The sequence below is a fragment of the Salmo salar genome, chromosome ssa05 (assembly GCF_905237065.1).
Source record: "Salmo salar chromosome ssa05, Ssal_v3.1, whole genome shotgun sequence".
Classification (NCBI taxonomy): Eukaryota; Metazoa; Chordata; class Actinopteri; order Salmoniformes; family Salmonidae; genus Salmo; species Salmo salar.
In genome coordinates this window covers 13,659,884-13,673,143 of record NC_059446.1, presented here as the reverse complement: position 1 = coordinate 13,673,143, position 13,260 = coordinate 13,659,884, and the positions used below count along the sequence as shown (strand labels likewise).

The 13,260-nt window shown below is 40.3% G+C and overlaps 1 protein-coding gene across 3 annotated transcripts in view; it reads right to left on the bottom strand.

Moving 5' to 3' along the window:
• Window positions 1–383: 383 nt before the first annotated feature.
• The window catches only part of LOC106604291 (serine/threonine-protein kinase ATG1), a 35,569-nt gene continuing 22,692 nt past the window's right edge, over window positions 384–13,260 (bottom strand). For all 3 annotated transcript variants that reach the window (XM_045717913.1, XM_045717914.1, XM_045717912.1), the window contains 4 exons: window positions 2,470–2,516; window positions 1,917–1,961; window positions 1,663–1,800; window positions 384–1,298 (listed from right to left, as the gene is read on the bottom strand). In XM_045717913.1, the coding sequence (XP_045573869.1) occupies window positions 1,182–1,298; window positions 1,663–1,800; window positions 1,917–1,961; window positions 2,470–2,516 (347 nt within the window). In that variant the 3' untranslated portion in view covers window positions 384–1,181. The remainder of the gene's footprint in view (window positions 1,299–1,662; window positions 1,801–1,916; window positions 1,962–2,469; window positions 2,517–13,260) is intronic.

The following is a 13,260-nucleotide window of genomic DNA, read 5'->3' as shown; positions in this document are numbered from 1 at the left end:
ATGTTTGGGATATCTTATCGCATATGTGTGCGTGCGTTTGTGCGAACTGTGAATCCTCGTCCTCTTCAGATAGTGAGACTAAACATAGGAGATAAGATCTCTCCAACCTCTGGATGTGGGTAGATGTCTATAAGGCCAGGCACCACAGGCTGAAATGACATGCTACCTGTTCCTGTAGACTGGCAAACTGCACGCAGAAAAATACAAATTGTATGTATGTATCTGATATCTCTCCAGATAGGGACTTGACAAATGAACCCTGGACACCTGGGTCGTGTTTGTAGGAACAAACTCCTGTCCTCCGTACAGATATCTTTAGTTTGCTATTACTCATGAGGCAAAGTTTTGAAAAATATATATTTATTTTCTATAAGAAAAAAACAGTTGTTCGCACATCACTGATGTAAGTTCTTTACAGTATAAAATGTAGGATTCATTTACATTCAACCAGTATAGAATAAATACATAATCAATACGTATAAAATTTGTACATTCATGTGAAACATTCTGTATTTCAATATAAAATGATCTTATTTGAGAACAATTATGCTTTTCATGATGGAAGTACATAGTACCGTATATCAAGCAAACGTTTTTAGTCTGACTACAAACATCCATGGGAAGAACATTGACTGTTATCTTTAAGACATAATTCAAAAGTAATAATTTAACAAATAAATGTTTGTTTAAATACATTTAAAAAATAACTCAAATTTGAATATATTTCAATAAAAACAGAGTGATCCAATCAATAAGTATAGTACATCAAAAAATACATGAACAACCTAAACCTGAGAATGGTCTATAAATAAATCATTACTTCTGTCACAGAAGAGAGATGCAGCATATTTATGTGCCATATTACACAAAGAGAGATGCAGCATATTTATGGGCCATATTACCCGAAGAGAGATGCAGCATATTTATGGGCCATATTACCCAAAGAGAGATGCAGCATATTTATGGGCCATATTACACAAAGAGAGATGCAGCATATTTATGGGCCATATTACTCGAAGAGAGATGCAGCATATTTATGGGCCATATTACACAAAGAGAGATGCAGCATATTTATGGGCCATATTACCCGAAGAGAGATGCAGCATATTTATGGGCCATATTACCCGAAGAGATCATTCTATAAAATATAGAGATAATCGAATTATCTCTACGGTAGTATCTCACTTACATTCCTTTTCGTTCAGGTTCTGGAGGAAATGTCTGTAAGCTATTAGAACAATAGTCTTCGGTGGACGGGTTAGCAGCAGCTTATCCTTCATGGGGCAGATACTGGCCTCCTTTAAAATATAAATAATTGAGCCATTAGTACGCAGCATTCGGTGCCCTGAACTAACTTCTACCTGCACAAGTAGAGTGAGCAGAACTGTGCCGGAGCTGGACCTGAACTGAATGCTACCGTCTGCCAAACAGTGACAGAGTCCCAAATGGCACCTTATTCCAATTGGCCCTGGTCAAAAGTAGTGCACTATATAGGGAATAGAGTGCCATTTAGGATGCATCCAGAGAGTGTGTATTATACAGAGGCAAATGGCACCCTATTCCCTATATAGTGCACTACTTTTGACCAGGGCCCATAGGGACTGACCTGTCCAAAACACTTCACTAAACTGTGTATAAAACAGCCAGTGTTCAGAAACTCACCTCAGGGGTAGAGATCTGAGGCAGAGCCTGGATGTTCTTTTGTAGTCTGTTCAGAAGTGGTTTGTGTTCCTCGGTCCGGGCCTTCACCTTGTTGACCACATGCTTCAGCTCAGTGGCAAACATCCCCTGGCACTCACACTGCAAGTAACACGAGGAGACTTGATCAGACAACAGGTGTAAGTTATGCATTCACCACTAACGTGTGTGCGTGTGCATGTGTGTGTGTGCAGATTGATGAAGGATAGATGACTTACTGCTTTCTCCTGCATTTTTAATGTTGGTACTCGGTATCGCTTTGGCTGTATGATGGAAGAAAAACAGTATAAGATAGACATAGACTACAATCAGAATGGCAGTATATTACAATTCCACCAATTATCTCATGGTCTCTGTGTATTTATTGACTTTGGATAAAATCTCTCGTTGAACCAATGCCCTGCGGTTTGTGACTAGCCACGATGATGCACATAGTATGGAACTCACTACCCAACTCTTTACATGGACAACTACTGTCAGTGAGCTTAACTTTGAGCTCAACTCCAAATGTCTGTCCCAAATGGGACCCTTTTACCCAATTGGTTCATTCATCCCCCTCCTCTCCCCTGTAACTATTCCCCAGGTCGTTGCTGTAAATGAGAATGTGTTCTCAGTCAACTTACCTGGTAAAATAACGGTAAAATAAAACAAATAAAAAATAAAATATAGTCCACTTCTTTTGTCAAAAGTATATAGACACTAGGGTACTATTTGTGGCACAACTAACTACCAGTGATAAGAACATTACTAAGCTTATTACAGCATACTTACGTAAGTGAAGTTCTCCGGAGTGAGGTTGCTCAAGTCTTTCAGGATCTCTGTGCGTAAGTTGTTGCTCAGACAGCGATGCAGCATGTTGAGAAACACAATGACAACAACAGCTAACTTCATTATTTTCATACTGTGATCTCTGTCAATTACTCTCTTTCTCTCTGTTTTTCTCGGTCTGTCGGTCCCTTTAGAATGTGTGAAGTGAGAATGGCAGAGATCAGCAACATTAATGCTTTTTATGGCAATCAAACAGGAAGTTGTTGTGAGAGGACGTACAGAAACCGTGATGTCACTGAAACAGCCCAGACACCAGGCTCTGGTTCGGAGAGATCAAGGAAAACACAGTGTCATCATCACCATCACCACCACCACAGGTCAGGGATGATATTCGTTCATATATTTATTTATTTTACCTTTATTTAACTAGGCAAGTCAGTTAACCTCTCTAGGGTCGGCGGGACGAAATCGTCCCACCTACGTAACAGCCAGTGGAATCCTGTGGCGCGTTATTCAAATACCTTAGAAATGCTATTACTTCAATTTCTCAAACATATGACTATTTTACACCATTTTAAAGACAAGACTCTCGTTAATCTAACCACACTGTCCGATTTCAAAAAGGCTTTACAACGAAAGCAAAACATTAGATTATGTCAGCAGAGTACCCAGCCAGAAATAATCAGACACCCATTTTTCAAGCTAGCATATAATGTCACAAAAACCCAGAAGACAGCTAAATGCAGCACTAACCTTTGATGATCTTCATCAGATAACACACCTAGGACATTATGTTATACAATACATGCATGTTTTGTTCAATCAAGTTCATATTTATATCAAAAACTAGCTTTTTACATTAGCATGTGACGTTCAGAACTAGCATACCCCCCGCAAACTTCCGGTGAATTTACAAAAAATGTACTAAATTACTCACGATAAACGTTCACAAAAAGCATAACAATTATTTTAAGAATTATAGATACAGAACTCCTCTCTGCACTCGATATGTCCGATTTTAAAATAGCTTTTCGGTGAAAGCACATTTTGCAATATTCTAAGTAGATAGCACGGTATCACAGGGCTAGCTATTTAGACACCCAGCAAGTTTAGCACTCACCAAAGTCAAATTTACTATAAGAAAAATGTTATTACCTTTGGTGTTCTTCGTCAGAATGCACTCCCAGGACTTCTACTTCAATAACAAATGTTGGTTTGGTCCCAAATAATCCATAGTTATATCCAAACAGCGGCGTTTTGTTCGTGCGTTCAAGACACTATCCGAAAGGGTTGTGACGAGCACAACGCATTTCGTGACAAAAGATTTCTAAATATTCCATTACCGTACTTCGAAGCATGTCAACCGCTGTTTAAAATCAATTTTTATGCCATTTTTCTCGTAAAAAAGCAATAATATTCCGACCGGGAATCTGCGTTTAGGTAAAAAGACGAAAGAAAATAAAGCATGGGGTCGACTCGTGTACGCGCCTAAGCCCATTGTCCTCTGATCGGCCACTTGCCAAAGGCGATAATGTGTTTCAGCCAGAGGCTGCCTCGATATCATTCAGCTTTTTCCCGGGCTCTGAGAGCCTATGGGAGCCGTAGGAAGTGTCACGTTACAGCAAAGATCCTCAGTCTTCAATAAACAGAGACAAGAAGAACAAGATCTTGTCAGAGAGGGCACTTCCTGTAAGGAATCTTCTCAGTTCTGTTATACTCACAGACACCATTCAAACAGTTTTAGAAACTTTAGGGTGTTTTCTATCCAAAGCCAATAATTATATGCATATTGTAATTACTGGGCAGGAGTAGTAACCAGATTAAATCGGGTACGTTTTTTATCCGGCCGTGTCAATACTGCCCCCTACCCCCAACAGGTTAAGAAATTCTTATTTTCAATGATGGCCTAGTGACTTGTTCAGGGGCAGAATGACAGATTTGTACCTTGTCAGCTCGGGGATTCGATCTTGCAACCTTTCGGTTACTAGTCCAACGCTCTAACCTCTAGGCTACCTGCCGCCCCGTATATATGAATCTGATAAAGATGTTTGATGATTATGATGGATAGTTTCATGTTGTTGTGTCCAGGACCATGTATGTTAACAACATTTTGTCTTGTTAAAATAAAACCTATTAAAGATGTTAAAACCGCTCTTGGGTAGGGGGTAGTATTTTGACGTCCGGATGAAAAGCGTGCCCAAACTAAACTGCATGCTACTCAGGCCCAGAAGCTAGGATATGCATATAATTGGTAGATGTGGATAGAGAACACTCTAAAGTTTCCAGAACTGTTAAAATAATGTCTGTGAGTATAACAGAACTGATATGGAAGGCGCAAACCTGAGTAAAATCCATCCAGGAAGTGGGATATTTTTGATGTGGGTACTTTTCTCTTGCCTGCCTATACAGTATGTCAATGGTTAGGACCTAGATTGCAGTTCCTATGGCTTCCACTAGATGTCAACAGTCTTTAGACAGGGTTTCAGGCTTTTATTTTGAAAAATTAGGAAAAAAGACCCCCTGATTTGAGTGGACAGTGAGATGTACCAGAGCTTATTTGCGCATGCGACCGGGAGTGCGCCCTCCATTATTTTTCCTTTCTATTGAATACGCTATTGTCCGGTTGAAATATTACCGATTATTTTGACAAAAGACAACCTGAGGATTAATTATAAACATCGTTTGACATGTTTCGACGAACTTTACCGGTACTATTTGGATATATTCGTCTGAATGTTGTGACCGCCATTGAGACAGTGGATTACTGAACAAAATGCGCCAACAAAACAAGTTTTTGGGACATAAAGAGGAACTTTATCGAACAAAACAAACATTTATTGTGTAACAGGGACTCTTGTGACAACAACCAGATGAAGCTCATCAAAGGTAAGTGATTAATTACATCGCTATTTCTGACTTTCATGACTCCTCTACTTGGCTTGAAAATGTGTGTATGATTTTGTAAGCGGGGCGCTGTCCTCAGATTATCGCATGGTATGCTTTCACCGTAAAGCCTTTTTGAAATCCGACACAGCGACTGGATTAACAAGAAGTTCATCTTTAAGCCGATGTATAACACTTGTATATTTTAGGAATGTTTATTATGAGTATTTCTGTATTTTGTATTTGGCGCTCTGCAATTTCACCGGATGTTGGCCAGGTGGGACGCTACCGTCCCACCTACCCCAGAGAGGTTTTAAGAACTGCTGCGCTCTCGTTCCAGACCAGCAGATGTCTTTTTAGAGTGCCGGTGCACATGGTGATCCCGATCTTGCACTGGCAAAGCTATGGACTGTGCTTTCATCAAATATAGGCTCTAATAGGTTGTTTAAAAAATATATATATTTCACCTTTATTTAACCAATTAGAGAGAGAGGATAGTAGACCTGGATGAGTGCTTCTATAGAGAGGATAGTAGACCTGGCTGAGTACTGAGTACTTTAAAGAGCATCAAAACAGCGGTCTGACTCAGTGGTGAAAGGTCATTGTGAGGTTATAGATGAGGTGGTGGAGATTTTTTATTTTTTTATTTCACCTTTATTTAACCAGGTTGGCCTTTTGAGAACAAGTTATCATTTACAACTGCGACCTGGCCAAGATAAAGCAAAGCAGTGCGACACAAACAACAACACAGAGTTACACATAAACAAAAGTACAGTCAATAACACAATAGAAAAAGTCTATATACAGTGTGTGCAAATGGCGTGAGGAGGTAAGGCAATAAATAGGCCATAGTAGCGAAGTAATTACAATTTAGCAAATGAACACTGGAGTGATAGATGTGCAGATGATGATGTGGAAGTAGAAATACTTTTGTGCAAAAGAGCAAAAAGTAAATATAGGTTGTACAATGTTTTGTGGAGGAGTTTTCAAGATGTGGACCTCTAGCCTCTTGTGCGAGATGACCCAGAGATGCACCTTGAGTTGTAGGCTACAAAAGGAAGTAGTGGTCCTCAATGAGATTTTTTTTTTTTAATGTATTGAACCTTTATTTAACTAGGCAAGTCAGTTAAGAACAAATTATGTTTTACAATGACAGCCTAGGAACAGTGGGTTAACTGCCTTGTTCAGGGGCAGGACAGATTTGTACCTTGTCAGCTCGGGGATTTGATCCAGCAACCTTTCGGTTACTGGCCCAACGCTCTAAACACTAGGTTACCTGCCTCCCCAAGATAAGATGATACTATATTTATCTGGTTGCACAGACAGACTTTTGCTGTGCCTCTCAAGCCTGCTTGAAGCACTCTGACCATGCTTGAAACCATATTGCACATCTGTCAAATAGACAAATCTACCATGAAATGACTCTAGGCATCATCCAACCACCATCAGCACTTCACAGATCAGGCAAGTTGCACACTGGGACTGTGTCTGAAATGGCACCCTATGGTCCCTGGTCAAAAGTAGTGCACAATATAGGGAATAGGGTGCCGTTTCGGACGCACCCAAGCTGTCAGTCTTGCAGGTGTAAAATTCACCTTCCAGTGAAGAACTGCGGGGTTTCTCAGTCTTCTCTAGTGTGCGAGGAGAAGCGTACTAATACCCTATGTGAAGTAGAGTTTCTGAGGTCTCTCTCCATGACACCTTATCAGAGACTACCATCTCAGCCACACTTCTGATGCTATGTGGACATGGTGACAGCTCTCGTGGGTTAGATTTACTTTCTTCGTTGAATTCTCTGTTGGGCCTAGATTTGAAAAACTAACCACAACCTTAAACTAATTCCAATTGCATAATTTGAATGATAAAGGAATCTGAGCAGCTGCCGCCTATATAATCTTTGATTATTGCATGGTTCATGAACCTGGTCAGGACACATGGCAGTGTTCCAAATGGTACCCTATTCCTTTTACGGGGCACTACTTCTACCAGGGCCCGTATAGGGAATAGGGTGCCATTTGGGAAGCAACTATGAGATGGTTATCTCTGCTGTTTAAATCCGATTTCCTGTCAGAACCTAAGAGATGTTTTCATTTGCACTAGACCCACTCACACATCTCCTCTATGAGTCTGACTGTATCTCATATGAAGAGTACACACTCAAATTGATACTACATCTACATTTCCTGTACTTTAATCATATGCATGTACTGTATGTGTCCATTAGTATGCTCTAATAAATGACATGTTTTATTCATTATTTTTTCCATTACAAATTCTGATGATTAAATTCTCCCCTCTCCCAGCCTTCCGTCCCTAGCTGATACCAGCCAGTCGTTCTGTGTTCATGTGTTTCTGTTGTGATGTGTTTACGTGTTTGTGCCAATTTCATTTGCCCTCAGAGTTGCTATATAATTGCTTATTACTCATGCATGCCCAGGCCCATAACCAAGTCTAGAATGATTACATTAATTCACTAATATGTCCGTGTAGCGGTAGTGGGTTCAAATATTATTCTAAAGAACTAAAATAGTTTGAGCGTTTTCCCCGGCCTGCCTGGAATGCCAGATGGGCGGGGTTTAGGGAAGTGTTGCATTATTGGGGCTACTCTATCAGTCCATTGAGCCAGGCAAGATCAATCAAGCACAGATAAAATATATTAAATGATACTAATACTATTTAAACCCAGGTCTGCCTTCTATGGAGGCATGAAGTAGGCCTACAGTAACTATATAGCCTGGCTCTAACCCAGAGATATGGGGCTACGTCCCAAATGGGCCTTGGTCAAATGTAGTGCACTATATAGGGAATAGGGTGCAATTTGTGACGCATCACTGTGCCACCTTGTTCATTCTCACAGCACAGCAGAAGTAGCACAGCCGCTCTTCTCGTCGGTATTGCCAATCCACAGAGATCATCATCAGTGATGTAGGAGATAACACAGCAGGGTCGAAAGGCCCATAGAGCTGTCAGTCACTGTGGTTAGGCTAGCTGTGGTGACTATCTTTTCTCTGGGTGAAATAATGAGATCCTCTGACTGCAGATAAGAGACCAGGGTGGAGAGGCCCAGACAGGTCTGAGTCACTGTGGTTACCAGCGAAGGTCTACATAGATTTACATGGTCATCTTGAGAGGAAAGTAACGGTCCTATGGGTAAACCACAGCGCTGGAAAGATATTGAAGGTCATACAGATAATATGGGTATGACATCGGGGGTAAGAGGGCTTCCCCATCCTTGGTAGTGGTTTATTTTATCGATTTTTTTATTGAATTGAAGCCGGTCAACATGACATTTTAGTCATTCATCAGATGCTGTCATCAGGTCAAGGGAACATCAACAGATCCTTCACCCTGTTGACTCGGGGACCCGAAGCAGCGATCTCTCAGGCCACTGGCCCAACGCTCAACCATCCAAGACCCCCCCCCCACAGTTCACCCCCAAAAAAACTCCCCAACCCCAAAGCACCCCTATCTCCACCCCCTCTGAGCCACCGTCCAACCCAACCAAACAACTACCCAGCCCATGTTCCAACGACCAATAAAAATAAAGAAAAAAAGAGGGGCAAAAAATAAGAAAAGGAAAACTACAATGTAGAACAAAAGACAAGGACAACAATTAAAGCAGCAAGGTCAACTGTGCGTGGAATTAGTACATCAAATACATCTTCCCAACTATTTTGCAATCTGTATGGCACTTTCATATTTACACGTGTGTGTGTTTTTTAGCGTCATTTTACCCCTCACTCAGCAACTTCACTCCCTCTCATCTCCAGTTCCACATCCCAACCCTCAGCTTCCCTCAGCCAATCCCATCTATCTCTGCTGGCCATCCTCTTCGGATTTCTATGAACCTGATATCTTTAAACTGTGCTGTGATGTTTAACATACAATATGAATCTAATCGAAGAGAATCCACCAATTGCGAGGTGAAGACAAATAAGGTCTCTCCAAGTCTCCCAACAATGGGTAAATGATTTATTCATGTTATGCTTTTTCAGCCATTCTTGAACCTGAGACGAGAAGCAGGCTCCCTGAGCGCAATACCAAAACAAATGGTGTTTTGATTCTGTATCATCGCAGCAAAATCTGCAGAGCTGCAATGGTTGTGTGCCTCAAATATTAAACATTTTTGTTGGTGGCAATAATTCTGTACAATAATTTTTTATGAAAGGGCGAAGTGTTGAATGTTGCTTCGTTTTATATATCATATCATACACCCTATGCCATGGAATTGGTACATCAAAAATATCTTCCCAGCTATTTTGCAATCTGTATGGCACTTTCATACTTATCCTATTTTTATTCCTCCGGCATTTTTGATCGTTTATATTGGGCAGAAAGAGCAGTTTTCTACCTCCTCCCACTGTCACTTGCCTCCAAAAATATTCTAGTGTAGTGCTGTAATCAACTGGTTGTAATCTTGGATTGAGCAGACATTCCCACACATTTCCGATAACTCCATGAAAGACATAACTCTACCGTTCCAATGTACAATATTTAAAAACAAAATACCTTTTCTTTTCCATAAATACAGGTCTTATATCAACTAGTAAATTTGAGTTCAACCATCATATTTGTTGTAATATTTGCTCTATCTTTTCCGGGGGATGAAATTGAAATTGTAACCAGCTCTGTATTGCCTGTTTGAAAAAGAGAGATACTTTGAACAAGGTTTCATTTTTAATTGAGAAGCGACTATTTTTAATCAAGGGATGAGCTTTTCTTAATTTGTATTTAACCTTTATTTAACTAGGCAAATCAGTTAAAAACCTATTGTTATTTACAATGAGGGCCTACCAGGGAACAGTGGGTTAACTGCCTTGTTCAGGGGCAGCACAACAGATTTTTACCTTGTAAGCTCGGGGATTTAATCCAACAACCTTTCAGTTACTGGCCCAACACTCTAACCACACTCTGAATAGACAGGTATTTACCTCTCCATGGCTGCAGGATCTTGTCTATTTTTACACATTTTCTATTGAAAATCATGGAGGAGAGCTCATTTATATATTTTGTGATATGAATACCAAGTATATCTACATCACCATCAGCTGATGTTATAGGTAAACTGCAGGGTAATGTAAAAGTTGTCTTTTAAAGATCCAATACATAATATGGTAACTTATCATAATTGAGTTTTAGTCCAGACAGGCCAGAAAAGTTATCTAGATCTTCAATGAGACATTGCAGGGATCTAGCTTGTGGACTTAATATAAAACTTGAGTCATCGGCATACATGGGCACCTTTGTTTTTAAGCCTTGGATTTGTAATCGCCTAAAGTTCTTATTTGTTCTGATTGTAATAGCTTGGCCATAACGAATAGATATGGTAACAACAGACACTCTCGTTTAATTCTTCTTGACAGTTCAAAACTCTCTGAGAAGTAGCCATTATTTACCATTTTACACCTGGGGTTGCTACAGTGAGGGAAAAAAGTATTTGATCCCCTGCTGATTTTGTATGTTTGCCCACTGATAAAGAAAGGATCAGTCTATAATTTTAATGGTAGGTTTATCTGAACAGTGAGAGACAGAATAACAACAGAAATATCCAGAAAAACGCATGTCAAAAATGTTATAAATTGATTTGCATTTTAATGAGGGAAATAAGTATTTGACCCCCTCTCAATCAGAAAAATGTCTGGCTCCCAGGTGTCTTTTATACAGGTAACGAGCTAAGATTAGGAGCACACTCTTAACCTGTTATGGATAGGGGGCAATATTTTCACGGCCGGATAAAAAAACGTACCCAATTTAATCTGTTTATTACTCCTGCCCAGAAACTAGAATATGCATATAATTGTTTGATTTGGATAGAAAACACCCTAAAGTTTCTAAAACTGTTTGAATGGTGTCTGTGAATATAACAGAACTCATATGGCAGGCCAAAACCTGAGAAGATTCCAAACAGGAAGTGCCCTCTCTGACCATTTCTTGGCCTTCTACACTCTCTTTATTGAAAACTGAGGATCTCTGCTGTAACGTGACACTTCCTACGGCTCCCATAGGCTCTCAGAAGGCGGCAGAACGTTGAATGATGACTCTGCAGTCCCTAGCTGAAAAACAGTAGCGCATTTGGTAAGTGGTCAATCTGAGAACAATGAGACGGGTGGGCGCTTGCACGTGAGGAGTCCATTTTACATTTTCAGTCTTTGAGCGAAAACGACGTCTCCCGGTCGGAATATTATCGCTATTTTATGAGAAAAAAATCGCATAAAAATTGATTTTAAACAGCGTTTGACATGCTTCGAAGTACGGTAATGGAATATTTTGAATTTTTTTGTCACGATACGCGCCGGCGCATCACCCTTCGGATAGTGTCTTGAACGCACGAACAAAACGCCGCTATTTGGATATAACTATGGATTATTTGGAACCAAACCAACATTTGTTGCTGAAGTAGAAGTCCTGGGAGTGCATTCTGACGAAGAACAGCAAAGGTAACCCAATTTTTCTTATAGTAAATCTGAGTTTGGTGAGTACCAAACTTGGTGGGTGTCAAAATAGCTAGCCTGTGATGGCCGGGCTATCTACTCAGAATATTGCAAAATGTGCTTTCACCGAAAAGCTATTTTAAAATCGGACACCGCGATTGCATAAAGGAGTTCTGTATCTATAATTCTTAAAATAATTGTTATGTTTTTTGTGAACGTTTATCGTGAGTAATTTAGTAAAATCACCGGAAGTGTTCGGTGGGAATGCTAGTTCTGAACGTCACATGCTAATGTAAAAAGCTGGTTTTTGATATAAATATGAACTTTTGAACAAAACATGCATGTATTGTATAACATAATGTCCTAGGAGTGTCATCTGATGAAGATCATCAAAGGTTAGTGCTGCATTTAGCTGTGGTTTTGGATTTTGTGACATTATATGCTAGCTTGAAAAATGGGTGTCTGATTATTTCTGGCTGGGTATTCTCCTGACATAATCTAATGTTTTGCTTTCGTTGTAAAGCCTTTTTGAAATCGGACAATGTGGTTAGATAAAGGAGAGTCTTTAAAATGGTGTAAAATAGTCATATGTTTGAAAAATGGAAGTTTTGGGATTTTTGAGGAGTTTGTAATTCGCGCCACGCTCTACCATTGGATATTGACGAGGCGTTCCGCTAGCGGTGTGAACATTATTCCTATTACGTCTGATGACTTGGTAATAAAAGTCGTTGGAATCGGAAAGGTGCCATAAGTTCCAGTCAACAGTCAGTTACCTATGTCTCCACACCATCAGTGTGTGGGCAGAGAGATGAGTGGGGAGGTACAGAATATGGAGGATGCAGGGGGGGGATTCTGATGTCAGATAGTGTGATGATTGGAAGCCATCCCTAGTTTTCTCATGACTCAGACAGGAGAGTTGTGAGTATGTCTCATCCTGTCCATCTCGTCTCTACTATAGAACTTTTCCACCAAACTTCTTTGCTTGCATGCTACTGTGTGTACCTACGCGCGTGTGTGTGTGTGTGTGTGTGTGTGTGTGTAAGAAACGTGAAAGATGTCAGATTGTGTGATGATATGAGTCCTGCAACGGATTTCCGCTTACAACCCATGCATTTCTTGAACCCATCACGTAATTATGTCTATCACACAGACCTCACCATGAGATATATCCACTGATAGAGAAGATAGAGCCATGAGACGTGGATGGATAATACCACATCCCAGTGTGTGAAATTCCCAACCAATAGAAGGTGTTCACTTTGTTCACTTCTTAGATCAATCCATCGTTAGATATCTAAAGATATATCATTATTCCAAATACGTGGGAGATCAAAATGTTACCTGGAAACGCCGTCCCCTCCCCCATATACCCACCTGCTTTCCCCCTTGCCATGATGAGCAAGCAGAGACAGAGGATACCTCCCAAATGACACCCTATTCCATAACAGTGCATTAGTTTAGACCATAGAGCTATGGCTCC